The sequence below is a fragment of the Vidua chalybeata genome, chromosome 22 (assembly GCF_026979565.1).
Source record: "Vidua chalybeata isolate OUT-0048 chromosome 22, bVidCha1 merged haplotype, whole genome shotgun sequence".
NCBI classification, from domain to species: Eukaryota; Metazoa; Chordata; class Aves; order Passeriformes; family Viduidae; genus Vidua; species Vidua chalybeata.
The window spans coordinates 1,881,633-1,909,601 of NC_071551.1; the positions used below are offsets into that span (position 1 = coordinate 1,881,633).

At 57.8% G+C, this 27,969-nt stretch overlaps 2 protein-coding genes and 1 long non-coding RNA gene across 13 annotated transcripts in view; 2 read left to right on the forward strand and 1 right to left on the reverse strand.

Annotated features, from left to right (window-relative positions):
- Window positions 1-2,322, forward strand: part of LOC128799064 (succinate dehydrogenase [ubiquinone] iron-sulfur subunit, mitochondrial) — a 30,450-nt gene extending 28,128 nt beyond the window's left edge. For both annotated transcript variants that reach the window (XM_053963159.1, XM_053963158.1), the window contains 2 exons: window positions 20-142; window positions 2,113-2,322. In XM_053963159.1, coding sequence (XP_053819134.1) covers window positions 20-142; window positions 2,113-2,190 — 201 coding nt within the window. In that variant the 3' untranslated portion in view covers window positions 2,191-2,322. The remainder of the gene's footprint in view (window positions 1-19; window positions 143-2,112) is intronic.
- Window positions 2,323-2,374: 52 nt separating this feature from the next.
- LOC128799068 (uncharacterized) lies at window positions 2,375-3,161 on the reverse strand. Its single transcript, XR_008434634.1, has 3 exons — window positions 2,952-3,161; window positions 2,675-2,754; window positions 2,375-2,608 (listed from the first exon to the last, which is right to left on the reverse strand). It is a non-coding gene; the product is annotated as an uncharacterized LOC128799068 (long non-coding RNA).
- A 54-nt stretch (window positions 3,162-3,215) lies between these two features.
- ATP13A2 (ATPase cation transporting 13A2) lies at window positions 3,216-27,822 on the forward strand. 10 transcript variants are annotated; one of them, XM_053963167.1, is made up of 29 exons: window positions 3,216-3,393; window positions 9,130-9,203; window positions 11,221-11,388; window positions 12,196-12,254; window positions 12,774-12,885; window positions 12,972-13,054; window positions 14,166-14,243; window positions 14,763-14,868; window positions 15,682-15,816; window positions 15,979-16,045; window positions 17,668-17,799; window positions 18,345-18,500; window positions 18,593-18,703; window positions 18,819-18,865; window positions 18,952-19,140; window positions 19,211-19,417; window positions 19,525-19,644; window positions 19,740-19,896; window positions 20,251-20,371; window positions 20,564-20,688; window positions 21,604-21,764; window positions 22,641-22,751; window positions 23,639-23,718; window positions 24,099-24,251; window positions 24,382-24,478; window positions 25,011-25,234; window positions 25,901-26,052; window positions 26,475-26,647; window positions 26,756-27,007. In XM_053963167.1, exons 1-29 carry the CDS (start codon window positions 3,384-3,386, stop codon window positions 26,924-26,926), a joined length of 3,579 nt encoding a protein of 1,192 aa, XP_053819142.1. In that variant the 5' UTR covers window positions 3,216-3,383; the 3' UTR covers window positions 26,927-27,007. The 10 variants fall into 10 exon arrangements, with proteins under 10 accessions (XP_053819142.1, XP_053819139.1, XP_053819140.1 ...); XM_053963164.1 differs by having other exon boundaries at window positions 3,367-3,393; window positions 22,650-22,751; XM_053963165.1 differs by having other exon boundaries at window positions 3,367-3,393; window positions 14,799-14,868.
- The last annotated feature ends 147 nt before the right edge of the window (window positions 27,823-27,969 follow it).

The following is a 27,969-nucleotide window of genomic DNA, read 5'->3' on the forward strand; positions in this document are numbered from 1 at the left end:
GCAGTGTCCCTGTCCCCAGGCGTACCGCTGGATGATCGACTCCCGCGATGAGTTCACGGAGGAGCGCCTGGCGCAGCTGCAGGATCCCTTCTCCCTGTACCGCTGCCACACCATCATGAACTGCACCCGCACCTGCCCCAAGGTACGGGGGACACGGGGACACGGGGACACGGGCACGGGCTGCCGTGGAGGGAGCGGTCAGGTCACGGTGGCAGTGCCAGCCCTGCCGTGGCACCAGGACATGGCGCTGCCCCAGGCTGCTCCAGCCAGGCCTGGGCACTGCCAGGGATCCAGGGGCAGGCACAGCCTCTCTGGGAATTCCAGCCCAGGGCCTCTCCACGCTCACAGGGAAGGATTTACCCCAATATCCCACCCAAACCTCCCCTCTGTCAGTTCAAACCATGTCCCCTTATACTGTCACTGCCTGTCCCCATCCCTCCCTTTCTCAGGCTGCCTTGAGGTGGCAAGGCCACAGTGAGGTCTCCCCATCCCTTTTCCATGTCTTTTCTGAAATTCCTGGTGGTTTTCATAGGAGAAGATCCTGTTAGGCCTCAGTTTCCCCATACTTGCCTCATTCTGCTGAGCCTGGAGCTCCCCGGTGCTGGGATCAGCTTTTCCTCCTCTGACCCCAGGATTTGGGAGCAGGGCCCTGCCAGGAGAGCTCCAGGGAATTTCTGAGCCCTTCCCATGGAGAACAGAGGGAGCTTTCCCAGTGTGGCTGTGCCTCTTCCCAGCCTCGCTGCTGGGAGTGAGGAGCTGCTCCCTGTCAGGGCTCCAGCCACAGCTCTCATCCCAGAGCAGGAAAACCCCTCAGCCCTGGAGCCAGGCTGTTCCAGGCTGCCTGCTGCCTCTGGAAATCCAGACGGCCATAAAAACCTGGAATTGTGTCCTGTGTCTCCCTTTGATCCCGATCAAAGCCCAGCTCCCCGGGAGAGTTTGGCTCCAGGGGCAGGAGGGGAGCTCCAGCTCCGCGTCCTGCTCCGGGCTGGGCCGCTCTTCCCAGGGAAACTGAGGCTGGGAGGGAGCAGAGCTGCATCTGGACCCTCTGGAATTCCCAGCCTGCCCCCAAAGTGAGGCTGGGATGAGGCAGAGCTGCACCTGGAGCCCCTGGAATTCCCAGCCTGGCTGGAGTCAGAGCTGGCCCAGGCTGGAAATGAGGGTTCATGTCAGGCTGGACACGGATTTTTAGGGAAAAAAGAGATCTTGAGCAGCCCCTCTAACAAATATTTTTGTGACTTTGCTACGACTTCAATCTGTCCTGCAGTCTCCCAGCACAGAAAGGAAGGACAATATCAGCCAAGTTCCAGCTTTTAGGGGATAAAAACGTGGGGTAGCAGCAGATTTGAGTTTGCTGTCACTTGGATGCAGCCTGACCTCCCAGTGGAAAGACATAACCAGCTCAGCTCCATCCAGAAAAAGGGATGCTGAGCACCTGCTCAGTGCAGAGAGGAAGGACTACAGCAGCTGCATTCCAGGTTTTAGGGAGAAAAAAGGTGGAGTAGCAGCAGATTTGGGAGTTTGCTGTCACTTGGATCCAGCCTGTGACCTCCCAGGGTTTGGAAGAAAGGAGAATATATGGCTGGAATCAGGGTTTTGGGGGAAAAAAGGGAGTGCTGAGCACCTCCTGTACTGAGTGTTTCTATGAGTAGCAACTCCTTTGTGATTTTATTGTGACTTGGATCCCACCTGGGGCCTCCCAGTGCTTGAGAGGAAGGACAGCATCAGCTCAGTTCCAGGATTTAGGGGGAAAATGGTGGAGTAGCAGCAGATTTGGGAGTTTGCTGTGACTTGGATCCATCCGTGACCTCCCAGCTTTTTTAAAAAGGACAGAATTAGCTGAATTCCAGCTTTTAGGGGGGAAAAGGTGGAATAGCAGCAGATTTGGGAGTTTATTACAACTGTAACCCATCCTGTGACCTCCCAGGGTTTGAAAGGAAGGAGAATATCAGCTGAATTCCAGGTTTTAGGGGGAAAAAGGTGGAATAGCAGCAGATTTGGGAGTTCAGTACGGCTGGGATGAGGAGGAGGGAGGGAGGGAAAGGGATGGAGAGGGAGGGAAGGTGGGAGAGAGGTGCTCCAGCCCCCCCAGGCTCTGACCAGCCCCTCCCACAGGGGCTGAACCCCGGCAAAGCCATCGCAGAGATCAAGAAGATGATGGCGACCTACAAGCAGAAGGCGGCGACTGCCTGAGGGCGGAGTGGCCCCGGAGTGACCCCGGAGTGGCCCCGGAGTGGCCCCGGAGTGGCCCTGGAGTGACCCTCACACCTGGGCGGCTCCAGCAGGGCGTTGCCTGTGCACCTGCAATAAAGGCTGTAAAGAACAGCTCGGGCTCCATCCTTTATTATTCATTTCTTATTCATTTCTTATTCATTTATTTATTAAATCCCTTCATAGAGCGTTTTGCCATCCCAGAGCTCTCGGGGCTGGGAGGCTCTGGGAATCCTGGGATCAGCTGGGAGCAGGGAATGGTGGAGGGATCCTGAAATCCCTGAGGATTTGGAGGGTTTGGAGCTCCTGGGGTGCAGGGTGGGGGCAGATCCACCAGGAGCGAGGTGTCCTCTCCAACCCGTGGGATCCTGGTTTGTATTCCTGGGTTCTACTCCAAATCCTAAGAAAATTGGGTTTCTTAGGGGTGGGTCTTCCTCTTTTCTCCAAAACAAGTGCATTTTTTTACCTCCAGATCCACCAGGAACAAGGAGTTCTCTTCCTACCCCATGGGACCCTGGTTTGTATTCCTGATTTCTACTCCAAATCCTAAGAAAATGGGAATTTTTTAGGGGTGAATCCTTCTCTTTTCTCTGATATTTTTACCTCCAGACCCCTGTTCCACCCGGAGCGAGGTGTTCTGTTCCCACCCCGTGGGACCCTGGTTTGTATTCCTTTTATTCCAAATCCCAGGAAAATGGGATTTTTTTAGGGATGAATCTTCATTTTTTCCCTGTTATTTTTACCTGCAACTTTCTCCAGTTTGGGCTGTTTGGAGCAGCTCCTGGGGCTGAGAGAAAAGAGCTGCTCCAGCCTTGCTGATGAATTCGTGATTTTGGTCTGAATAATTCAAACCTCCTGGAAATGGGATGCTGCTCCTGTGAGGTCACAGGGACGCCACTCCTGGGGTGTCACAGCCGGTTTTGGGGTGCAGACTCCAATTCCCGGCATCCCCAGGGTGCCACACCCCCCCGTTTTGGGGTGTCACACCCCGGTTTTGGGGTGCGGACTCCAATTCCCGGCATCCCCTGGGGTGTCACACCCCGGTTTTGGGGTGCGGACTCCAATTCCCGGCATCCCCCGGGGTGTCACACCCCGGTTTTGGGGTGCGGACTCCAATTCCCGGCATCCCCCGCCGTTCCGGGCCCGCCCCTTCCGGCGGCTCGCGGGGCCGCGCCATGAGCTCAGGTCAGGAACCGGCACCGGCACCGGGATCGGGATCGGGATCCGGGAATGGGATCGGGAATGGGATGAGGGGTCGAGATCAGGGACCGGGATCCCCAGAGTGGCCGGAGCCTCTCGGACCCCAAAAGCGCCGCCGGGGGCTCCCGGGGGCTCCCGGGGCCGCTCCAGCCCAGCCCGGGGGGGGCGGGACCGGTGCGGCTCCAGTCCCATTTATTCCCGTTTATTCCCATGCATTCCCATTTATTCCCGTTTATTCCCATTTATTCCCGTCTATCCCCATTTATTCCCGTTTATCCCTATGCATTCCCATTTATTCCCGTTTATCCCCATTTATTCCCGTCTATCCCCATTTATTCCCGTTTATCCCCATGTATTCCCATTCAGTCCCATTTATTCCCATTGATTTCGCTGTATTATTTTGCCTTTCTTCTAAAATTTTGCTTTTTAAATTTGCCTTATTATGCTTTATTTTTTAAATTTTGCTTTATTCTGTTGCCATCTTTTAAAATGTTGCATTTTGATTTTGCTTTTTTATTTTGTCTTAATTCTCTTTATTATTCTGCTTTATTTGACTTAATTTAATTTTATTTTGCTTTTTTGCTTCCTTATTTTCCTTTCTTTTTACTTTCATTTTTTTATTTTACATTTGGCATCATTATTTTGCTGTAGTTTTGTTCCCTAACTTTGTTTTTCTGCTTTTTAATTGTGCTTTAATTTGCTTTTTTCCTTTGATTTGTCAGTTTTTTCACTTCATTTCTCTTTATTTTTTTCCTTTATTTTGTTTTTTAATTTTCATTTTTCTCCTTTTTTTACCCCAATTCATTTTGCCTTTTCTCTTTTGCTTTATTTCACTTTTTATGTTCCGTTTCTCTTTTATTTCACTTTATTTTGCTTTTTTATTTTGTTCCGTTTCTCTTCTATGTCGCTTTATTGGGCTCCACTTCCCTTTTTTATTTTGCTCCACTTCCCTTTATATTTCGCTTTATTTCCCCTTTTTTTATTTTGCTTCATTTCCCGTTTTTATCCCACTTTCTTTCCCGGTTTCCCAGCCCCTCTCCTATCCCAGGACCTCCTGGCTCTGCATCCCTCGGGAATTTCAGCCCTGGGAACACAGCTGTGGATCCGAGGGGAAGGAATCACAGGAAGGGCTGTGGGGTGCTCCAAACCCCAAACCCTCCAAACCCCAAACCCTCCAAACCCCTCAAACCCCAAACCCTCCAAACCCCCAAACCCCCAAACCCTCCAAACCCCTCAAACCCCAAACCCTCCAAACCCCTCAAACCCCAAACCCTCCAAACCCCCCAAACCCCCAAACCCCAAACCCTCCAAACCCCCCAAACCCCAAACCCCCCAAACCCTCCAAACCCCTCAAACCCCAAACCCAAACCCTCCAAAACCAAACCCTCCAAACCCCCCAAACCCCCCAAACCCTCCAAACCCCTCAAACCCCAAACCCTCCAAACCCTCAAAAACCCTAACCCAAATCCAAACTCCTCCAAAACCCCAAAACTCCCCCCCCAAACCCCAAAGCCTTCAAACCCCCTCAAACTGTCCAAATCCTTCAAACCCCAAACCCTCTAAACCCTCCAAACCCCAAACTCTCCAAACCCCAAACTCCCCAAACCCCACAGCCAGATCCCCTTGGCCCTCCCAGAGCTGCTTCCCGTGCGTGGATCCCACCCAGAATTTGGGAAGGCTCCCATCCCTCTCCCATGGGGATTGTTGATAACGGGGGTGGGGTTTGGGGTCGGAAGGACCCATCACCTCTCAGATCCCATCCCAGAGCGGTCCTAGGGGTTTTTTTTCATGGATGAATGGCGGAATATGGTGCTGGGTGGGAAAAGGGCACCCGGGGTTCCGGATCCTTCCGGGGCTCCCGGCTGGGATTCTCGTTCCTGGGAATGTGGGAGTGGCACTGCCAAGTGACCTTTGCCCCTTTCCTGCTCCAGGAAGAGCAGCGGGGCAGGGGGTACATCCCTGGCTGCTCCGGGGCTTCCGTCCCTGTGGGGATCCCGCTCGGATCCCCAGGGATCCCCCTCGCCCACCCCAATCCCGATCCCGATCCACAGCCGAGCAGCGCGCGGGGTCAAAGCTCCCCCTTTTTTCCCTGAGTTCCTAATTCAAGGGTTGCAGGAGATGTTCCCACCCTGGTTCCTCACTTCCCGAGGGGAATGCCGGGAGCACAGCTCCTGTTCCTAAGGGAGGGAGGAGCCCTCATTTACCTGGAACTGGGGGAAATGTGGGATTGGGATGTGAAGCCCCTGTTTTCCCACTCACACCGCGATGTTCCCCAAGCCAGGATGTTCCTGGCACTTCCCTCCAGACTGGCAGCTGGGTTTGGGTGCCGGGGAGGATCCCCCTGTGCCAGAAGGGTTGGAATGCCGGGATCTCGGCCGGTATCACCGGCACACGGCACAGCCAGCACTGCCCCGCTCCTCGCAGAGGATCTCTCCCAAAAACCCAAGCCACAACTGCTGCAGGCGGACAGGGCTGCTGGGAATTCCCAGGAATTTGTTCCTCAGCTGTCTCAAGGGTTTGATGCCCAAGCGTGGATTTCCCAGCACTGCGGAGTCCAAATCCCAGTTTTCCATGTCCCCAGCTTGGATCAGGCCCTTCTCAGCCTTTGTTCCTCCAGCCTTGGCCTGTTTTTCCAGAAGGACCCAACCGCCCGGTCAGGCGCGTTTGCTCCGGAGGCACAGCATCCGTGTGTGGGATCCATGGGAAGGGCAGAGTGTCCTTGTCCGGCTGGGATCCGTGTGTGGGATCCATGGGAAGGGCAGAGTGTCCCTGTCCAGCTGGGATCCATGTGTGGGATCCATGGGAAGGGCAGGAGAATCGCCAGGATCTCAGCCCGGCCCCGCGCTCAGCCGCGGGATCTCCCATCCCGAGCCAAAGGCTCTGGAAGATCCTCCTGGGTTCAGTCTCACCCTCCATGACCCAAACACTTCCTGACGTTGTCTCTCCTTCCTGGCTTTTGCCTTATCCTGATTTTCTGTGTCCCCATTTCCCTGAGTTGGCCTTGGCAACCCCATCCCATCAGCCTCAGTGGTTGGAACGGAAACTTCCAAGGATGGAGCTTCCTGATCTTGTGTGCAGCTTCCAGCCAATGTGAAGGGATGGATGGATGGATGATGGATGGATGGACACAGGGATGGATGGATGGATGGATGGATGGATGGATGGATGGATGGATGGATGGATGATAGATAGATAGATAGATAGATAGATAGATAGATAGATAGATAGATAGATAGATGAAGGCATGGATCCATGGATGGATGGATGGAGGGATGGATGGATGATAGATGGATGAAGGCATGGATCCATGGATGGATGGATGGATGGATGGTGCTGCCCAAGGACTGTCCAGCAGGAACCACGGGTGCAGGAGGTCTCCAGGCCCCCTTGGGGTTTATTTGCAGCCAGAAAGGGGCTTGGGAAGGGCCAGGGCAGCTGGGGGAGCTGATGGAGGAGCCTCTGGGAGCAGCATCCTTCTGTTTTCCATGTGCACCTCCGCTGGGGAGGGGCTGCCACTCGGATCCAAACCCTGGGACAAGGACCCAGCATTCCCAGCTGATCCTCAGCTGGATCCCGATCGGGATCGTGGATCCCAATCCAAGATCTTGGATCTCTTCCGGCTCTGCGCTCTGGAGTCCAAGGGTTCACCCCCACCTGCCAGGATGTCCAGTGGCTGTGGGAGCATCCAGAGCAGCCTCTTCCCAAATTTCCACCAGAGAGGAGAGGGCAGGGCCTGGACTTGGAGCTGGGCAGCTGCAGGGAATTCCAGGTGGGATTTTGGCCATGCACATCCTTCATCAGTGCGGATCTTGACTCCCCTCTTCCCCGGACCAGCCGGGCTGGTGCATCCTGAGCCCTCTCCGGGATTCCAGCGTCTCCTGGCCCTTATCCTCCCTCCTAATCCCTGTTTTAGTGGCGGAGAGGGAAGCAGAGAGCAGAGCTCTGTGCAGGGCTCCGGGGAAATTCCCGGGATCCGGAGGCGGAGAAGGAACATCCAGCAGCCCCCGCGCCGTGTTTGCCGACAAGGAGTGGCCTCGGGGCTGGGATTGCGGCGGCAGCGCGGCCGCTCCGCTCCGGATCTGCCCGGCCACGGCCGCGGGGGCGCCGGGGATGGCGGCGATGCCGGTCCCATCCCGACCGATCCCACCTTTCCCGATCCCATCCCGGCCGATCCCATCCTGACCGACCCCATCCCGACCGATCCCACCTTTCCTGATCCCATCCCGGCCGATCCCATCCTGACCGAGCCCACCTTTCCTGATCCCAGCCCGGCCGATCCCGCCCCCACCGGGAGCGGCTCCGCTGCGCTCCCGGCAGGATGAGGCGGGGTGAGTCTGTGCCGGGGCTTCTCCTCACCTGCCGAGCTTTGGGAACAGCCGGGATGGGAGCAGGAGGGGAGGAACCCCACAGGAACGGGGCTGGAATCCCGCTAGGACGGGGCTGTGCGGAGCCACTTGGTTTCTCCCAAGGATTTGTTGCTTTAGGATCAAGAAAAGCCGGGATAGTTCCATTCAGGAGAGGGGTGGGCCGGGCTTCCCATTGCAGAGGCTCCAGGAAGGGAACTGGGCTGATTTCAGGTTGTTGGATACTTTCCCCCCCTCCTGCAGATCCCGGGAAAAGCCTTTGTGTGAGACCCATCGCCCCTGCCCTGTCCTTTGTCCTTCCCTTGGGAAGGGCAGCACTCCCGGTGTCCCTGCAGCTGGAATTCCCAATTTTTGCAGCATTTGAGGCTGGCACTGGGGACAGCTGACCCCTCCCTTCCTTTCCTTGGCTTCTGGGACAGCTTTTGTTTTGCTGAACCGTCCCTCAGACTCATTCCCCAATTCCTGCCCTCCAAACTTATCCCATGGAGCAACACCAGCTGTGCTGCGGGAGCTGGAGATGGATCCCCCCACCGGGATCACCAAAAACAGGGAATGGTTTTAATGAACGGCTTCTGTCCCCTGCAGAGGACAGGGAGCAGCAGGAATCCAGCCGGGGTGGTTTTTCCAGTGTAAATCCGTGAGCTGGTCTCAGTGCCCTCCTGGAAACCCAGCCCCGGCCCAGGCAGGAAATATCCACGTGTTCCAGGAGTGGGAACAGCTCCCGGCTCTGGCTCCGTGCTTGTGCCACGTGTTGCCTCCCCGCTGCTGCTCTGAGATCCCAGCCTTGGGAATGCCGTGATCGTAATCCATCCTGGATTTAGGGAATGAGCAGGCTCACTGACCCGTGATCCATCCTGGATTTGGGGAATGAGCAAGTTCAGCTTCAGGCAGGGAGGGTGATGGTTGAGATCCCACCTGGGGGGATTCCAGGGATGATCCCTGATCCCAGTTTCCAAGGCTGGGCTTTGGGGTGCAGCAGAGCCCGACGGGAATCGGAGCATGGTTAAAACTGGGAAATGCCAATTTTTTGGCAGCCAGGAGCAAACCCAGGGAGCAAATAAGGAGCAAACGAGCTGGAAAAGTGGCAGGGAGAGCTGTCCTGGCTCAGGCCCAGCCCTGCTCCCTTCCCGTGCCCGCTGAGCTCCTGGGGTAACGCCAGAAATCCCAGCGCTGCTCCGGCGTCGTCCCCGTGACCGTCACGTGCCGGGGGGGATGAGGGGGCAGCAATCCTGGCTGGATGGGCCAGGAGCCACCAGCTCCTCCCGGGGCTGGCCGGGGATGGCATCGCCGGGAGCCTGGCCCCGGGGATAACCGGCCCCTCTCCTGACCCTTCTCCGTGTTTCTGGTGGATTTGCAGACAGCAGCCGGCTGCTGGGGGCCCGGCGCCTGGGCTACGGGACGCTGCAGCCGGACACGGAGCCGGCCCACATGGTAGGTCCGGCCTGGGGGGTCCCCCACACCCATCCCGGTGCTTCCCACACCCCCAGGTGCTGCTTTTCCAGCCCCTTGGTTTGCCCTGCCTGGGGTTTGGTCACGCCGGGATTTTGGGAGTTCAGGGTTTAATGGCTGGTGATGGATTTTAGCTGATGTTATGGCTGAGCAGCCCAGTGCAGGTGATTGATTCCCAGTGATTGATTCCCAGTGATTGATTCCCAATGATTGATTCCCAGTGATTGGTTCCCAGTGATTGATTCCCAGTGACTCCCAGTGACTGATTCCCAGTGATTCCCAGTCATTGATTCCCAGTGATTCCCAGTGATTGATTCCCAGTGATTGATTCCCAGTGATTGATTCCCAGTGATTCCCAGTGACTGATTCCCAGTGACTGATTCCCAGTGATTCCCAGTGACTGATTCCCAGTGATTCCCAGTGAATGATTCCCAGTGATTCCCAGTGATTGATTCCCAGTGATTCCCAGTGATTGATTCCCAGTGATTCCCAGTGACTGATTCCCAGTGACTCCCAGTGACTGATTCCCAGTGATTCCCAGTGACTGATTCCCAGTGACTCCCAGTGATTGATTCCCAGTGACTCCCAGTGACTGATTCCCAGTGACTCCCAGTGACTGATTCCCAGTGACTCCCAATGATTGATTCCCAGTGACTCCCAGTGATTGATTCCCAGTGACTCCCAGTGACTGATTCCCAGTGACTCCCAGTGACTGATTCCCAGTGACTCCCAATGATTGATTCCCAGTGATTCCCAGTGATTGATTCCCAGTGATTGATTCCCAGTGATTGATTCCCAGTGATTCCCAGTGACTGATTCCCAGTGACTGATTCCCAGTGATTCCCAGTGACTGATTCCCAGTGATTCCCAGTGAATGATTCCCAGTGATTCCCAGTGATTGATTCCCAGTGATTCCCAGTGATTGATTCCCAGTGATTCCCAGTGACTGATTCCCAGTGACTCCCAGTGACTGATTCCCAGTGATTCCCAGTGACTGATTCCCAGTGACTCCCAGTGATTGATTCCCAGTGACTCCCAGTGACTGATTCCCAGTGACTCCCAGTGACTGATTCCCAGTGACTCCCAATGATTGATTCCCAGTGATTCCCAGTGATTGATTCCCAGTGATTCCCAGTGACTGATTCCCAGTGACTCCCAGTGATTGATTCCCAGTGATTCCCAGTGATTGATTCCCAGTGATTCCCAGTGATTGATTCCCAGTGATTGATTCCCAGTGATTCCCAGTGACTGATTCCCAGTGATTGATTCCCAGTGATTCCCAGTGACTGATTCCCAGTGACTCCCAGTGACTGATTCCCAGTGATTCCCAGTGACTGATTCCCAGTGACTCCCAATGATTGATTCCCAGTGATTCCCAGTGATTGATTCCCAGTGACTCCCAGTGACTGATTCCCAGTGATTCCCAGTGACTGATTCCCAGTGACTCCCAGTGACTGATTCCCAGTGATTCCCAGTGACTGATTCCCAGTGACTCCCAGTGACTGATTCCCAGTGATTCCCAGTGATTGATTCCCAGTGACTCCCAGTGACTGATTCCCAGTGATTCCCAGTGAGTGATTGATTCCCAGTGACTCCCAGTGACTGATTCCCAGTGATTCCCAGTGAGTGATTGATTCCCAGTGACTCCCAGTGACTGATTCCCAGTGATTCCCATTGATTGATTCCCAGTGACTCCCAGTGACTGATTCCCAGTGATTCCCATTGATTGATTCCCAGTGACTCCCAGTGACTGATTCCCAGTGATTCCCAGTGACTGATTCCCAGTGATTCCCAGTGATTGATTCCCAGTGACTCCCAGTGACTGATTCCCAGTGATTCCCATTGATTGATTCCCAGTGACTCCCAGTGACTGATTCCCAGTGATTCCCAGTGAGTGACTGATTCCCAGTGACTCCCAGTGACCAATTCCCAGTGATTCCCAGTGACTGATTCCCAGTGACTCCCAGTGACTGATTCCCAGCGATCCCCTCCCCTCCAGGAGGTGACGGGCTACCAGCGCAGGACGTGGCGGGTGCTGCTGTGCCACGCGGGCTCCGTGCTGAGCGCGGGGCTGCTCCTGCTGCTCTTCCACTGGAAGCCCAGCCTGGAGGTGCAGGCCAAGTGCCAGCCCTGCGCCCTGGGCCAGGCGGACTGGGTCATCATCAGGGTGAGTCCCCGGGGATCCCGGCCAGCATTCCCAGCCTGGGAGTCTGGGAGTCTGGGGTGGGGTTCTGGGAGACTGGGTTGGGTTCTGTGGGTCTGGGGTTGGATTCTGTGGGTCTGGGGTGGGATTCTGGGGGTCTGGATTGGATTCTGTGCATCTGGGGTTGGATTCTATGGGTCTAGGGTGGGATTCTGTGGGTCTGGGGTGGGTTTCTGGGAGTCTGGATTGGATTCTGTGGGTCTGGGGTTGGATTCTGTGGATTGGGAATTGGAGTCTGTAGATCTGGGGTTGGATCTTGTTGGATCCAGGGTTGGATTTTGTGGATCTGGGGCTGGATTCTGTGGGTCTGGGGTTGGATTCTGTGGATTGGGAATTGGATTCTGTAGATCTGGGGTTGAATTTTGTTGGATCCAAGGTTGGATTTTGTGGATCTGGGGTTTGATTCTGTGGATCCGGGGTTGAGCTCTGCCCCAGGTTCCCAACAGGACCCTGGGAATGTTTTCTCTCCTTGTCCTCCTGCCTGTGTCTGGCATCTCGTTTCCTCAAGCACCAGATTATTCCAGGAATTTATTACCATTATTATTATTATCATTCCTAGAATTGTCCCATTCCAGGAATCATTATTATTCCTAAAATAACTCCACGTTTCCCCCTTCCATCCCAACCTACCCAGCTCGAAATTTCTCTTCATTGTCCCCAGATCTCAGCCACCACCTGGGATGGGTGGCCAGGGCCTCCCGGGTTCTGGAAGGAGCTGGGAACACACCGGGCGTTCCCAGTCCCCCCTGCCAGCCCATCCCTGTGTTTCAGGACCGTTTCGGGCAGTGCTTCACCACCAAGGTGCTGACGGAGCCGCTGGGCGAGGCCGGGTGAGCCGGGCTCTGTCCCTGAGGGCTCCGGAGCCGCTCTGGGGAGGGGGACTGGGCCCGGGTGGCCCTGAGGGAGGGTGACAGGCCATGGCTAACCCCCAATGTCCCTGAGGGAGGGTGACTGAGCCCGAGTGTCCCCAGGAGAGGGTGACTGAGCCTGAGTGTCCCTGAGGGAGGGTGGCTGAGCCTGAGTGTCCCTGAGGGAGGGTGGCTGAGCCCCGATGTCCCTGAGGAGGGTGACTGAGCCCAAATGTCCTTTAGGAAGGGTGACTGAGCCCGGGTGTCCCTGAGGAAGGGTGGCAGGCCAGGGCTGAGCCCCGATGTCCCTGAGGGAGGGTGGCTGAGCCCGGGTGTCCCTGAGGGAGGGTGGCTGAGCCCCGATGTCCCTGAGTGAGGGTGGCTGAGCCCGGGTGTCCCTGAGGGAGGGTGGCTGAGCCCAGGTGTCCCCGAGGGAGGGTGGCTGAGCCCGGGTGTCCCTGAGGGAGGGTGGCAGGCCATGGCTGAGCCCGGTTCCCCCAGCAGCCTGGAGCAGCACCCCGGGGCCCAGCCGGACCGCAGGAGCAGCGTCGCCGTGGCGGTGCCGGACGAGGAGGAGAGCCGTGACACCGTGCGGCTGCACGACAAGGACGAGGTGGCACCGGGACCTTCCCCACCCCCCAAACCCTCTCCCTGTCCCTGGACACCCCACTCATGCTTCATTTTCCCATCCCTGTCCAGCAGAAGAACCTCCTGAGGTATTACCTGTTCCAGGGAATGCGCTACGTGTGGCTGGAGCGGCGGCAGGCCTTCTGCAGAGTCAGGTACTCCCAGAGCCCGGCATTCCTGCTCCCTCAGGATCCTCCTGGATCCCAGCATTCCTGGCATTCCTGCTCCCTCAGGATCCTCCTGGATCCCAGCATTCCTGGCATTCCTGCTCCCTCAGGATCCTCCTGGATCCCAGCATTCCTGGCATTCCTGCTCCCTCACGATCCTCCTGGATCCCAGCATTCCTGGCATTCCCAGCTCCCTCACGATCCTCCTGGATCCCGGCATTCCTGGCATTCCTGCTCCCTCAGGATCCTCCTGGATCCCAGCATTCCTGGCATTCCCAGCTCCCTCACGATCCTCCTGGATCCCGGCATTCCTGGCATTCTCAGCTCCCTTAGCTCCCTCAGTACCCTCCTGCCCCGGCAGCCCCAGCACCACCCATCCCTTGGTGCCTTTTCGGGGCTCCCTAAAATCAGACTAAATTAAGGGAATAAAATCACTTGTATTGTTTGAAGGCCTTCAGTCAGGGCAGTCAGAAGTCTTCGAGAGGGGCTACACCCAAAAATGGACCATGGCTCATGGGTTTTCACACTTTGATAACTTTGTTCCATTTGCATATTGGGGGTTAATCCTCCAATTCCAGCTTCAGCTAATGAAGTCATTTACCCCGAGCTTGCTCCCCCCATCTCCCTTCTGTTGAATTTCTCGGGGCCTGAGGCAGTGAGGTGTCCTGGATTGCCAGGCCTGGAGAGGAATTGTTGTGTCTGCCCAAAACGGGAGAGCAGCAGCTGACCCTGCGTGTGGAGTTTGGAGTTGTGCACTACAGAACCGCAGGGTTACAAACACACGGAACATAGAAAAGCTCAAAGCCTCAGGCATCACCCTCAGCGCTCCCAGGCCTCGGGAGCCATCCCTGGTGCCCTCGGGGTGCTCCGGGCACGGGAACCGGCCGGGGCAGTTTGGCAGGGCCGGACGCTCCCGGCTCGCTCTCGGACTGTGCCCCTTTTGTTGCCTTCCCTTGGCAGCCGTGGGCTGCAGAGAGGCCAAGGAACAGGGCACTCTCCCTTTCCAAAGGGGTGAGTTTGTCCCGAGCCCTTGGCCGGGCTGTTTGTTCCGCCGTTCCCGCTGGGTCTGACTCTCTCCCTGTTTTCCTTTGCTCCCCAGCGTCCTGGACGAGGGCTGGACCTGCGCAGAGCTGCACCTGTGCCGGGCCGGGCTGGACCGGCAGGAGCACGGCGCCAGGTGGGGGCTGGCAGCTCCTGGGAACAGGGACAGGGCTTTTCCAGGGAGCAGGGAATCCCAGAGCCTCAGACCCCAAACTGCCGGGCGGGATGGAATTCCTGGGATTGCTTTCTCCGCATAACCTGGCTCCTCTTGGGGGTCTGGGCAGCACGAGGGGCCCTTGGGTTGGAAATGCAGCTTTTCCCAAGGATCAAACTCCTTCCCTCTTTTCCCAAGGATAAAATTTCTTCCCTTTCTTTTCCCAAGGATGAAACTCCTTTCTTCTTTTCCCAAGGATCGAACTCCTTCATTCTCTTTTCCCAAGGATGAAACTCCTTCCCTCTCTTTTCCCAAGGTTAAACTTCCTTCCCTTTCCCAAGGATGAAACTCATTCCCTCTCTTTTCCCAAGGATGAAATTCTCCTTTCCCAAGGATAAAACTCCTTCCCTCTTTTCCTAAGGATAAAATTCTTTCCCTCTCTTTCCCAAGGATAAAATTCTCCTTTCCCAAGGACCAAACTCCTTCCCTTTCCTTCCCCAGGGATAAAATTCCCTCGCTGTCCTTCCCCCCCTACAGGAGGAAGATCTACGGCCCCAACCTCATCGAGGTGCCCGTCAAGTCCTACGCCAGGCTCCTGGTGGAGGAGGTGGGTTCCGGGCTGGGCTTCCCAAGCAGATTTTCCCAGGACAGATCCCTCCCTGCTCCCTGTCCCTCTCTGGAAGTGCTTCCCAGGCCTTGGGAAAAGGCAGAGCCATGGAGGGGACCTTTCCTGACCCCTGGGCTTGGACAGGAGCAGCCCCTGGGGGCTGTGGAGGTGGCTGAGGGTCCCCAGGAGCAGCATCCATAGGGAATTCTGGGGGGGGATGGGGGTTTTGGATGCTGCCAGCCCCAGGAAAGGGCCTGGGGAAGGGCCGGGTTCTCCTCTGCATCCGGGAGCCTGGAGGGCTCACAATGGGCTGGAGGAAGCTTTTCCTCCTGCAAGGAGCCTGGAGAAATTCCTCCCACCTGGAAGTCCCATACTGGGCTGGGGGAAGCTCTCCCCACTCCAATGAGCCTGGAAATCCCATACTGGGCTGGGGGAGGTTCTCCCTGCTTCCAGGAGCCTGGAAATCCCATGATGGGATGGAGGAAGCTCTCCCCACTTCCAGGAACCTGGAGGTTCCATACTGGGCAGGAGGAAGCTCTCTCCACTTCCAGGGAGCCTGGAAATTCCATACTGGGCTGGGGGAAGTTCTTCCCACTTCCCGGAGCCTGGAAATCCCATGATAGGATGGAGGAAGCTCTCCCCATTTCCAGGGAGGCTGAAAATCCCATACTGGGCTGGAGGAGGTTCTCCCACCCCAAGGAACCTGGCAATCCCATGATGGGCTGGGGGAGGTTCTCCCACCCCCAAGGAGGTCTCCCAGTGAGCTCCCAGAAGTTCCCCCGCTCCCGAGCCTGTTTTTTCTCCTTGTTGCAGGTGCTCAACCCCTTCTACCTGTTCCAAGTGCTCAGCATGGTGCTGTGGGTGTGCGATGCCTATTACTACTACGCCGCCTGCATCTTCCTCATCTCCACCTTCTCGCTGGGGCTGTCCCTCTACGAGACGCGCAAGGTGGGTGGCGGTGGCTCCTTTGGGGTCACAGCCCCGCTCCGGGTGGGGACAGCCCTCTCCCAGCTCTCCCTGTCCTCTGTCCCCGCTTCCGAGCCCCCGAGGCCGTTTTAGGGGAGGGTTTCCCGTGGTTTGGGTGGATTCTGACCGCTCCCTCCCTCCCAGCAAAGCACCACGCTGCGGAACATGGCCAGGATGTCCATGGGGGTCCAGGTCCGGCGGCCCGGAGGAGGTGAGAGGAAGGATTTTTGGGATGGTTTTGGGATGACGTGTCCTTTGGGATCCTGGTTCTGCACCAAAGTAGCATTGGGATAGCTGGGAATGATGTTGGGACACACCAGAATAATGTTGTTATAAATGGAAATAATGCTGTGACACACCAGAGTAATGTTGGGATATGTGGGAATAGTGTTGGGATACTCAGGAATAATGTTGGGATACATAGAAATAATGTAATGATATATGGGAATTATGTTATTTTACATGGGAATAATGTTATGAGACACCAGAATAATGTTGGGATGTGGGGGAATAATGTTGGGATACATGGGAATAACAATATGATATATGGGAATAATGTTATAAGACAAATGGTGTTGGGATACATGGGAATAATGTTGGGATACATAGAAATAATGTTATGATATATGGGAATTATGTTATTTTACATGGGAATAATGTTATGAGACACCGGAATAATGTTGGGATACATGGAAATAACAATATGATATATGGGAATAATGTTATAAGACAGGAATGGTGTTGGGGTACATGGGAATAATGTTGGGGTATGAGGGAGTAATGTTGGGATACATGGGAAAAATGATATCATATATGGGAATTACATTATTATGCATGGTAATAGTGTTGGGATACATGGGAATAATGTTATGCTATATGGGAATAACTTTATTATACATGGGAATAATCTTATGAGACACTGGAATAATTTTGGGGTAAATTATTAGTAAAAGATGCCTCTGCCCAAATGAAGGTGCAGACAAGACCATATTCCAAAGCCGATATGGATTTGATTCAACAGAGGATTTCAGGGAAAGAGAGACATTGATTATAAGGATAATCCCCCCATGAATCCCTGCCCTGTCCCAGCAGCCCTTTTCCTCCTGCTCTTCCCGGTGCTGGGAATCCCTGGGGTTCCTCCAGAGGTTCCATTTGTCACACAACCCAAATCTTGGCTGTGCACAGGTGTTTGTGCCATTCCCAGTGCTCGGGATGCCTGGGAATTCTGGTCTGGATCAGCTATCCCCAGGCCTGGATCTTAATTTCCCACCTCCAGGGAATTAACCCCTTCCTGTTTGCTGCCTTATCCCACAGGGATTCCTTCCCTGGTGCCTGAGGATGAGTGCCCCCATTCCCCAGTCCCTGAGCAGGTTCTCCAGGTGCCTGGAGATGAGTGACCCCGTTCCCAATCCCTGAGCAGGTTCTCCAGCTGTCAGGAGATGAGTGCCTCATTCCCAGTCCCTGAGCAGGTTCTCCAGGTGTCAGGAGATGAGTGCCCTGTTCCCAATCCCTGAGCAGGTTCTCCAGCTGTCAGGAGATGCGTGCCCCATTCCCCAGTCCCTGAGCAGGGTTCTTCAGGTGCCTGGAGATGCGTGCCCCATTCCCCAATCCCTGAGTGGGGCTCTCCACATGCCTGGAGATGCGTGCCCCGTTCCCAGTCCCTGAGCAGGTTCTCCAGCTGTCAGGAAATGAGTGCCTCATTCCCAATCCCTGAGTGGGGCTCTCCACGTGCCTGGAGATGCGTGCCCCGTTCCCAGTCCCTGAGCAGGTTCTCCAGCTGTCAGGAGATGAGTGCCTCCATTCCCCAAATCCCTGAGCAGGGATGTTTTCCAGAGGAGCTGGTGGTCAGCTCGGCGGAGCTGGTGCCCGGGGACTGCATCCGGCTGCCGGCGGCCGGGGCGCTGCTGCCCTGCGACGCCGCGCTGCTGACGGGCGAGTGCATGGTCAACGAGAGCCTGCTGACCGGTGAGAGCCCGTCCCTGCACACTGGGGTGGCTGCCTGGAGCAGAGGCCAGACAGGGCTAAGAGAATAAAGTGGGTGTTCACTGAAGGCCTTCCACAGATACACCTTGGGCAGTCAGGAGCCTCTGAGGCCACACCCAAAATGGACAATGGGCACAAGTTTTTCAGAAAATTATAAATGTTTAACCCCATTTACCTATCAGGGGTTAATGCTCCAATTACAGCTTCAGGTAATGAAGTCATTTACCCCCAGTTTGCTGCCCCCCAACTCATTTTGTTTATACTTTTCAGGGCCTGAGGCTGGGGGGTGTCTTTGAGTTTCAGGCCCAGAGAAATTGCTGTGTCTGCCCAGAACGGGGGAGCAGCAGCTGACAGGCTGTGTGGAGTTTAGAGTTAGGCACTAATGCAGCACAGGATCTGAAAAATACAAGAGCTAAAATCCTCAGGCATCACATTCCCACGGGATTCAGCCAGAGTCACCTTCCCACCCCGGCTGGCTGGCCCCTGACGCCCCTGGGGTGACAGTGCCCTGGGAATGTTCTGGGCAGGGGAGAGCGTGCCGGTGATGAAGACGCCGCTGCCGGCGGGAGGAGCCGCGTACTGCCCCGAGGAGCACCGGCGGCACACGCTGTTCTGCGGGACACAGGTCATCCAGGCCAAGGCCTACGTGGGCGGGGAGGTGCTGGCCGTGGTCACCCGCACAGGTGAGGGCAGGGGGGATAATCCCGGGATGAATCCCAGGTTAAATCCGTGCCCTTGGGAGCGGTGCCATGGTGACCTCCTGCCTGTCCTGCAGGGTTCTGCACGGCCAAGGGGGACCTCATCAGCTCCATCCTCTACCCCAAACCCGTGAGCTTCAAGTTCTACAAGGACGCCGTGAAGTTTGTGCTGTTCCTCGCCATCCTGGGTAGGTGTGGGCCCGGAGTCGCATCCTGGAGCAGCCAGATTCCTCGGAATGGAATTCCATTCCAGCTCCCCTCTGTGCCCTGCTTTGTCACCGAGCTCCTTCTCCCCCGGCACAGCTCTCATCGGCACCTTGTACAGCATCCTCATCCTGGTTAGGAACCAGGTAGGGCTGGTGGAGCGAGCGGGAGAGCCCGCAGGGATCCATCGGGGGAGGGATGCCCACCCCTCTGCCTCCTCCTCCCCTCCCAGGTCCCCGTGGGACAAATCATCATCCGCGCCCTGGACCTGGTCACCGTCATCGTGCCGCCGGCGCTGCCAGCCGCCATGACCGTGGGCACCATCTACGCCCAGAACCGCCTGAAAAAACAGGGAATCTTCTGCATCAGCCCCCCGCGGATCAACCTGTGCGGGAAGATCCGCCTGGTGTGCTTCGACAAGGTGAGGCGGGCCGGCCGGGCGGGGCGGGCGGGCGCCGGGGCTGCCCGGACCCACCGCGCTGCGCCCGCAGACCGGGACGCTGACCCAGGAGGGGCTGGACGTGTGGGGCGTGGTGCCCCTGGAGCAGCAGCGCTTCCTGCCCATCGTGCACGAGCCCCGCTGCCTGCCCGCCGGCGCCCTGCTCTACGCCCTGGCCACCTGCCACACGGTGTCACCGCTGCGGGGACAGCTCATCGGGGACCCCGTGGACATCAAAATGCTGGAATCCACCGGCTGGGTGAGGCGGGAGCTGCGGGGCCGAAGAGGGAGGTGTTGGGAATCTCGGCGGTTCTGGGCCCTCTGTGGGTGCATGAGCTCGGCAGGGTTTTGCCCTCTCGGTTTCAGCGCCTGGAGATGATGGAGGAGGAGGAGGAAGGGGAGCTCCCGGCGGCGTTCCAGCAGTTCGAGATGAAGGTCTTGGCTGTGGTGAAACCTCCACCAGAGGAGGAGCAGCCTCGGGACAGGGTAACGCCATGAACAGCTCCCCACCCTCCTGCCTCCTGGAGGAATTCCTGCCTCCTGGGGGAACTCCTGCCCGGCCCTGATCCCACTCTCCACAGAGGCACCAGGCCCCGCTGGGGATCCTGCGGCGTTTCCCGTTCTCCTCCTCCCTCCAGAGGATGAGCGTCCTGGTCAAGCTACCTGGAGAGGCCTCGGCCCACGCCTACGTCAAGGGTGCCCCGGAGATGGTGGCCAGTCTGTGCAGGAAGGAAACTGGTTCGTACTGGGAGGTGGGCTCACTCCCAGTCCCACTGGCTGCATCCCTGAGGCTCATCCCCCAGGGAATTATCTTCAGGAATGCCGTGGGGCAGATCCCAAAGGCTTTGGGGTGGCTCCAGCCACAGGAGGGAAAGGAAATGGGAGCCAGAAGATGGGGAATGGGGTTGGGGGCTTCCCCCAGCCCAGGATGGGATCTCCAGGCTCCTTGGGGTTGAGGGCTTCCCCCAGCCCATGCTGGCATCTCCAGGCTCCCTGAGGAGCAGCTGTTCGTGAGCACCCAAGCCCCAGAGCTCCGTGCCCCCTTCCGGAGCCGGGCTTCCCTCAGGAGCTGTTCTGGCCTCGCTTTTCCAGTGCCCCCAGATTTCTCCCAGATGCTCCGGCACTACACCACCGACGGGTTCCGGGTCCTGGCTCTGGCCTGCAAAGCCCTGGGCACGGTGGCCACCTTTGAGGAGGCCCTGCAGCTCCCCAGGTCGGTGCCAGCACTCCCTCTCTCCACCTCCTCACTCGCTCCTGCGTTTCCCGGGATGCCCTGCAGGGAATTCAACCCTAATCCATACAGAGGGAATCCCTGGCTGGTTCCCAGATGGGTTTTAGCTGCTCACACCCCTTGATCCTTTGTGCTGGTTTTGGGGGTGATGAAAGGCTCCATGTCTCCCACCAGGGACTCCGTGGAGAGCGGCCTGAACTTCCTGGGGTTCCTGGTCATGAAGAACGTCCTGAAGCCGGAGTCTGCCCCGGTGATCCAGCTGCTGAGGAGCGCCAACATCCGCCCCGTCATGGTGACAGGTGACCCTGGGAGGGAGCGGCACACGGGGCTTGGGGTGGGACGGCACACAGACAGTCCTGGGCAGTGTGCAGGGAGAAAGGGCTTTCCCACCAGGAACCCCACCCCAGGAACCCCACCAGGAACCCCACCCCAGGAACCCCACCCCAGGAATCCCACCAGGAATCCCACCAGGAATCCCACCCCAGGAATCCCACCAGGAATCCCACCCCAGGAATCCCACCAGGAACCCCACCCCAGGAATCCCACCAGGAATCCCACCCCAGGAATCCCACCAGGAATCCCACCAGGAATCCCACCCCAGGAATCCCACCAGGAATCCCACCCCAGGAATCCCACCAGGAACCCCACCCCAGGAATCCCACCAGGAATCCCACCCCAGGAATCCCACCAGGAACCCCACTAGGAATCCCACCAGGAAACCCACCCCAGGATCTCCACCAGGATCTCTACCAGGAGTCCCACCAGGGTTCCCAGCAGGAACCCCAGCATGACCCCCAGCAGGAATTTGTGCCTGAAGCAGCTGTGGGGGCACCACGAGGATCCCTGGCTCTGTGCATCCCTGCCCTCGGGATGCACGATCCGCTGCAGGGCTCAGGCCGTGGACGTGTTTTGGGTGGAAGAACTCATTGTTCTGCTGTCCATCCCCCAAATATTGCTGTGTTTGACCTCCCAAATTCCGTGCCTAATGCAGGGGGTGTAGGGTCATCTCTGGGTGTTTTCCAGGCAGGAGAGCAGGGGTTGAGCCCACATTTCTTTGGGGCAGGGCAGGCAGGAGGTTTTGGAGAAAAGAAGAGGGAAGCGAAGCCACCGCGTGGCTGTGGTGGCCGGGAGAGGGGACACGGCAGCTTGGAGCTGCTCCTCTTGGCCTGCACACCCCAAAACCTCCTTGCTGATGGCCCACATGTCCCTGGCAGGGGACAACATGCTGACAGCCATGAACGTGGCGCGGGGGTGCCGCATGGTGGAGCCCAGGGAGGGCGTGATCTTCGTCACGGCCTCGCCGCCCGGCCACGACAAACCCGCCGCCCTCAAGTTCGTCCTGGCTGAGCATTCCCAGGGCGAGGAGCAGCCCGAGGTGAGAGCCCAGGACACCTTCTGGGAGCCCAGACTGCCCAGGCACCCTGCAGGGCTTGGTTTTTCATGGAATCCCAGAATTCCAGCACAGTTTGGGTTGGAGGGACCTTAAAGCTCATCCCATCCCACGGGCAGGGACACTTTCCACCATCCCAGGGTGCTCCAAACCCCAGTGTCCAGCCTGGCCTTGGGCACTACCAGGGATCCAGGGGCAGCCACAGCTGCTCTGGGCACCCTGTGCCAGGGCCTGCCCACCTCACAGGGAGGAATTCCTTCCCAATATCTAAGAAATGGAGTCCCTCAAATCAGTTTTCTCTGCAGTCCTGGGAATCCTGGAATCCCAGAATGGGTTGGGTTGGAAGGGACCTCAAAACTCATCCCACTCCATGGGCACCTTCCACTATCCCAGCCTGGCCCTGAGCCTTCCCAGGGATGGGAAGGGGTTTTCCAGCATTGTTATCCTTAGAGGCAATTAAGGCTGTGATCCCTTTCCTCGTAAATCCATCCTTCGGGAGAGGCTCAGCTGCTCCTGCCTTTCCCTGGAGCACATCCAGGGATCCAGGCTGGAATGGCAGCTCCAAACACCTGCCCATGGATGCTGCCGGATCCTGCTCCAGGCTGGGCATGGATGGTTGGGTCAGCCCAGCCCCGCACCCCAAACAGCCCCACTGGCGTGCCTGGAATTGGGATTTTGGGGAGCCATTCCCTGCTGCTCCAGGTTTGGCTTGGATAGCTGAGTCAGCCCAGCCCGGTACCCCAAACAGCCCCACTGGGAATTGGGATTTCGGGAGCCATTCCCACTGCTCCAGGCGGGTCCTGGCTCAGCCTGGGGGCCCCGCAGGGATCTGGGCTGGAGCTGGAGCTGTTTTCCTGGCAGGGCCTGCAGCAGCAGGACGGCTCCTCCCTCCCACCCCGGCACTGCCACTTCGCCCTCAACGGGAAATCCTTCCAGGTGGTCTGCGAGCACTTCTCCGAGCTGCTGCCCAGGGTGAGTCGGGCAGGAAGCCTTGGGGAACCTTCCAGTGCTTTGGGGAACCCTCCAGTGCCCCAGGGAACCTTCCAGTGCTTTGGGGAACCTTCCAGTGGGCTGGGAACCTTCCATCCTTTGACCTCTGTGGGGTTCACCACTGCAGCCCCACAGCTTCAAATCAGAGCTCCCTGCGAGTGTTTCTTTGGCTGCTGTGAGATTCTCTATTCCCAGTTGGACATTCCCAGTGCCCTGTTGGACATTCCCAGTTCCCTACTGGACATTCCCAGTGCCCAGTTGGACATTCCCAGTGCCCTGTTGGACATTCCCAGTGCCCAGCTGCACATTCCCTGTTGGACATTCCCAGTGCCCAGCTGCACATTCCCAGTTGGACATTCCCAGTGACCTGTTGGACATTCCCAGTGCCCAGCTGCACATTCCCAGTTGGACATTCCCAGTGACCTGTTGGACATTCCCAGTGCCCAGCTGCACATTCCCAGTTGGACATTCCCAGTGTCCTGCTGGACATTCCCAGTTGCCTACTGGACATTCCCAGTGCCCAGTTGGACATTCCCAGTTGCCTACTGGACATTCCCAGTGCCCAGTTGGACATTCCCAGTGTCCTGCTGGACATTCCCAGTTCCCTACTGGACATTCCCAGTGCCCAGTTGGACATTCCCAGTGTCCTGCTGGACATTCCCAGTTCCCTACTGGACATTCCCAGTGCCCAGTTGGACATTCCCAGTGTCCTGCTGGACATTCCCAGTTCTCTACTGGACATTCCCAGTGCCCAGCTGCACAGTCGCAGTTGGACATTCCCAGTGTCCTGCTGGACATCCCCTATTCCCAGTTGGACATTCCCAGTTCCCTGTCCCCTGGGAATGCTGACGGATGCTCCCCGTTGGCAGATCCTGCTCCGGGCCACCGTGTTCGCGCGCATGCTGCCCGAGCAGAAGACCCAGCTGGTGTGCAGCCTGCAGGAGCTCAAGTAAGGCCAGGGGCTGGATCCCAGGGGATGGATCCCAGGGGAATAATCGTGGAATTACAGGGTGGGCTGAGTTGGGAGACACCTCAAGCATCACCTGGTGGCACCCACGCCGTGGGCAGGGACACTTCCACCAGGTCCAGCCTGGAATGGGGCACCCACAGCTTCTCTGGGCTGAGCCAGGGCTTTTCCCTGTTCCTTGAGGAATGTGGGATCCCTTGCCTGCATTCCCTGAGGAATGTGGGGTCCCCTTCCCAATTCCCTTAGGAATGTAGGGTCCCATTCCCATTCCCTGAGGAATGTGGGGTCCCTTTCCTGCGTTCCCTGAGGAATTTGGGGTCCCTTTCCCATTCCCTGAGGAATGTGGGGTCCCTTTCCCACAGCTACTGCGTGGGGATGTGCGGGGACGGTGCCAACGACTGCGGGGCGCTGCGGGCGGCCGACGTCGGCATCTCGCTGTCCGAGGCCGAGGCGTCGGTGGCCTCGCCCTTCACGTCCCGTGTGGCCACCATCGAGTGCGTGCCCAGGGTCATCCGGTGAGCGGGGGAGCCCCGGGAATGCGGGGGAATCCCGGGAACTCGGCACAATCCCAGGAGGAGTGCCGCAGTCCCCTCGGGATCGCTCCCGGGGAGGGGTGGCCGGTGGTGACGCCGTGTCCCCCCCCAGGGAGGGCCGGTGCTCCTTGGTCACCTCCTTCGGGGTCTTCAAGTACATGGCCCTGTACAGCCTGGTCCAGTTCGTGTCCGTGCTCCTGCTCTACACCGTGAGTCCCACCCCGAATCCCTGCTTTTCTCGGGAATTCCTGGGGCACCGATGCCTTTTGGAGCTACCTAAAAACAGAGGCCAGACAAAATTATGTGAATAAGAAGCACTTGTATTTACTGAAGGGGCTCCAGGTACATTTAGGGCAGACAAAGCCCTCCAGGGGCTACACCCAAAAATGGACCACGGCTCATGAGCTTTCACACTTTGATAACTCCGGTCCATTTGCATATTGGGGGTTAATCCTCCAGTTCCAGCTTCAGCTAATGAAGTCATTTACTCCGAGCTTGCTCCCCCATCTCCCTTTTGTTGATTTTCTCGGGCCTGAGGCAGTGAGGTGTCCTGGATTGCCAGGCCTGGAGAGGAATTGTTGTGTCTGCCCAAAACGGGAGAGCAGCAGCTGACCCTGCGTGTGGAGTTTGGAGTTGTGCACTACAGAACCGCAGGGTTACAAACACACGGAACATAGAAAAGCTCAAAGCCTCAGGCATCAGTCCCACTGGGTCTGAGCCTGCCCCTTCCCTCCTCTGCAGATCAACACCAACCTGAGTGATTTCCAGTTCCTGTTCTTCGACCTGGTGATCACCACCACAGTGGCCGTGCTGATGGGGCGCACGGGGCCGGCGCTGGCGCTGGGCGTGCGGCGGCCGCAGGGAGCCCTGATCAGTGGGCTGGTGCTGGGCAGCCTCCTGCTGCAGACAGCCCTGCTCATCACCGTGCAGGTCCTCAGCTACTTCATCACCGTCTCACAGAGCTGGTGAGGGCCCCAAATCTGGGAACTGTGGGATTCCAGGGTTGGAAGAGGTCATCGAGTCCAACTGCCCACCCCTGTTTGCCACTAAACCCCAAGTGCCACGTCCACAGGGTTTTTGGACACTTCCAGGGGTGGTGATTCCACCCTCCCTTGGACAGGCTGTTCCAGGGCTTTGCAGCCCCTCCCATGAGGAAGTCTTTCCCAATATCCCACCTGAACCTGGCCTGTGTTTGGTGATGAGGACGGCGCCAAGGTTGTGGCAGAGCCGAGGGTGTGTCCTGGGATTTGGGATGTGGCAGCAGACGGGGAACCATGGAATGTCCTCAGCTGGAAGGGATCATCCAGTCCAACCCCTGGCCCTGCACAGACACCCAACAATCCCAGCCTGTCCAAAGGGCCCTGGAGCTCTGCCAGCCTCGGGGCCGGGACCATTCCCTGGGGAGCCTGGGCAGTGCCCAGCACCCTCTGGGGAAGAACCTTTCCTGATCTCCAGCCCAAACCCCCTGGCCCAGCTCCCATTCCCAAGGGATCTGAGGATCCCAAGGGAGCAGAGATTGGAGCTGTCCCTGCTCTTCCCGAAGTTGTAACCAATGGAGAACGAGGGGTGGTGTCCAGCCCCCCTTGGCCTCTCTGCTGACCCTGTCCCCTGTCCCCTGTCCCCTGGCTTAGGTACGTCCCCCTGAACAGCACAGTGACAGCGCCCCAGAACCTGCCCAACTATGAGAACACCGTCCTGTTCTGCGTCACCGGCTTCCAGTACCTCATCCTGGCCGTGGCCATGTCCAAGGGCTACCCCTTCCGGGAGCCGCTCTACACCAACGGTGAGGACACGGGGACACCCACGGGGACACCCAGAGGGACCCATGGGACACCCACAGGGACACCCACAGGGACACCCACGGGGACACCCACAGGGACACCCACGGGGACACCCACAGGGAAACCCACAGGGACACCCACAGGGACACCCACGGGGACACCCACAGGGAAACCCACGGGGACACCCACAGGGACACTTAGAGGGACACTCACAGGGACACCCACGGGGACACCCACAGGGACCCATGGGACACCCACAGGGACACCCACGGGGACACCCACAGGGACCCATGGGACACCCACAGGGACACCCACGGGGACCCATGGGACACCCACAGGGACACCCACAGGGACACCCACAGGGACACCGAGAGCCACCGGCCCTCCCTCCCCTGCCCCTCACCCCGCCCCCTCTTGCCCCCAGTGCTCTTCCTGCTCGTCCTCATCCTGCTCTTTGGCCTGATGATCTGGCTGACCCTGTACCCGCTGGGCTTCCCCAAATCTCTGCTGAAGCTGCAGCCCATCGAGGATTTCAACTTCAAGCTGCTCCTCTTGGGCATTGCTGCCCTCAACTTCTTTGCTGCCTTTGTGCTGGAGGTGGGTCGGGGGGGCTTTGGGTCGGAGCATCCCCCTGGAGCTTCCCCACGTGGGCACGGGGCTCTCCTGTCCTCCCCCAACCCCATTTCCCTCCCGCTCTGGCCCCAGACCGCCCTGGATCACGGCTTGCTCGGCTGCTTCCGAAGGCTGCGCCAGAAAAAGGCCTCCAAGAAGCTTTTCAAGAGGCTGGAGAAGGAGCTGAACCAGCAGCAGCCGGCCTGGCCACCCCTGGACCAGCCCCTGTTTGCCACACCCAGAATGTCCCTGGCCGTGAGATAGCAGTGCCAGCTGTGCCTCTGCCACAGCCCTCGGACACCTCCTTAATTTATTTATCCCGGAAAAAGCAAGGATGCGGCTGGCGGGATCCCTCAGCATCGCAGATGTGAATCCCATGGCCATGCTGATCCCATGGCCACGGTGATCCTGTGGCCACACTGATCCTACAGCCATGGTGGTCACATGGCCACACTGATCCCACGGCCACCGTGATCCCACGGCCACCCTGATCCCACAGCCACAATGAGCCCACAGCCACAATGAGCCCACAGCCACAATGAGCCCATGGCCACCCTGATCCCACAGCCACACTGATCCCACGGCCACCCTGATCCCACAGCCACACTGATCCCACGGCCACAATGAGCCCATGGCCACCCTGATCCCATGGCCACCCTGATCCCATGGCCACCCTGATCCCATGGCCGCAGCCCAGAGGAGCAGGAGGTGGAGGAGGAACGGGCGAGAAGATCCAGAGGAGGAGAAGGATCCGGCACAGCTCTTCCTGCAGGACTCCACCCACTCCCATGCTGGCCACCGGGGCCATTTGAGCCTCTCGTGGCCAGCCCAGGCCACCAGGAAGGGGGTCCCTGATGTCCCCAGCGCCCCCAGCTGTGACACTGTGAAGCCCCAGTCCCCTCTAGATGTGTAGGGAGTTTACAGTCCCCGTTCCCAGCTTGCCAAGGCTGCTGCTCCATCCCCAGCGCCCAGGCCCCTTCTCCGCTTGGAATGCTCGGGCAGAGCACCTCTGCTTGGGGATGGGACCTCTGTAGCGTTACAGACCCCACAAATTCTCTATTTTTTAACTCTTTCCCCGTCGGGAAGGCGATGGCGCCGCTCCCGGGTTCCAGACGGGGCTGTCACGGGTCTTGTCCAATAAATTAACACTTATTTTCTTGGCTGCTCGTCCGTGCTGCCCGCTGGGGGTGGGTTTGGGATGGCACGGGTGAGTATCTGTGGAGCAGGAGGAGGTTTCGGGGTCACCTCGTTCCCAGCCAGGCTGGGAAACGTTTCCATCAGTGCTCGAAAGCAGGGCCTGGAGCCAG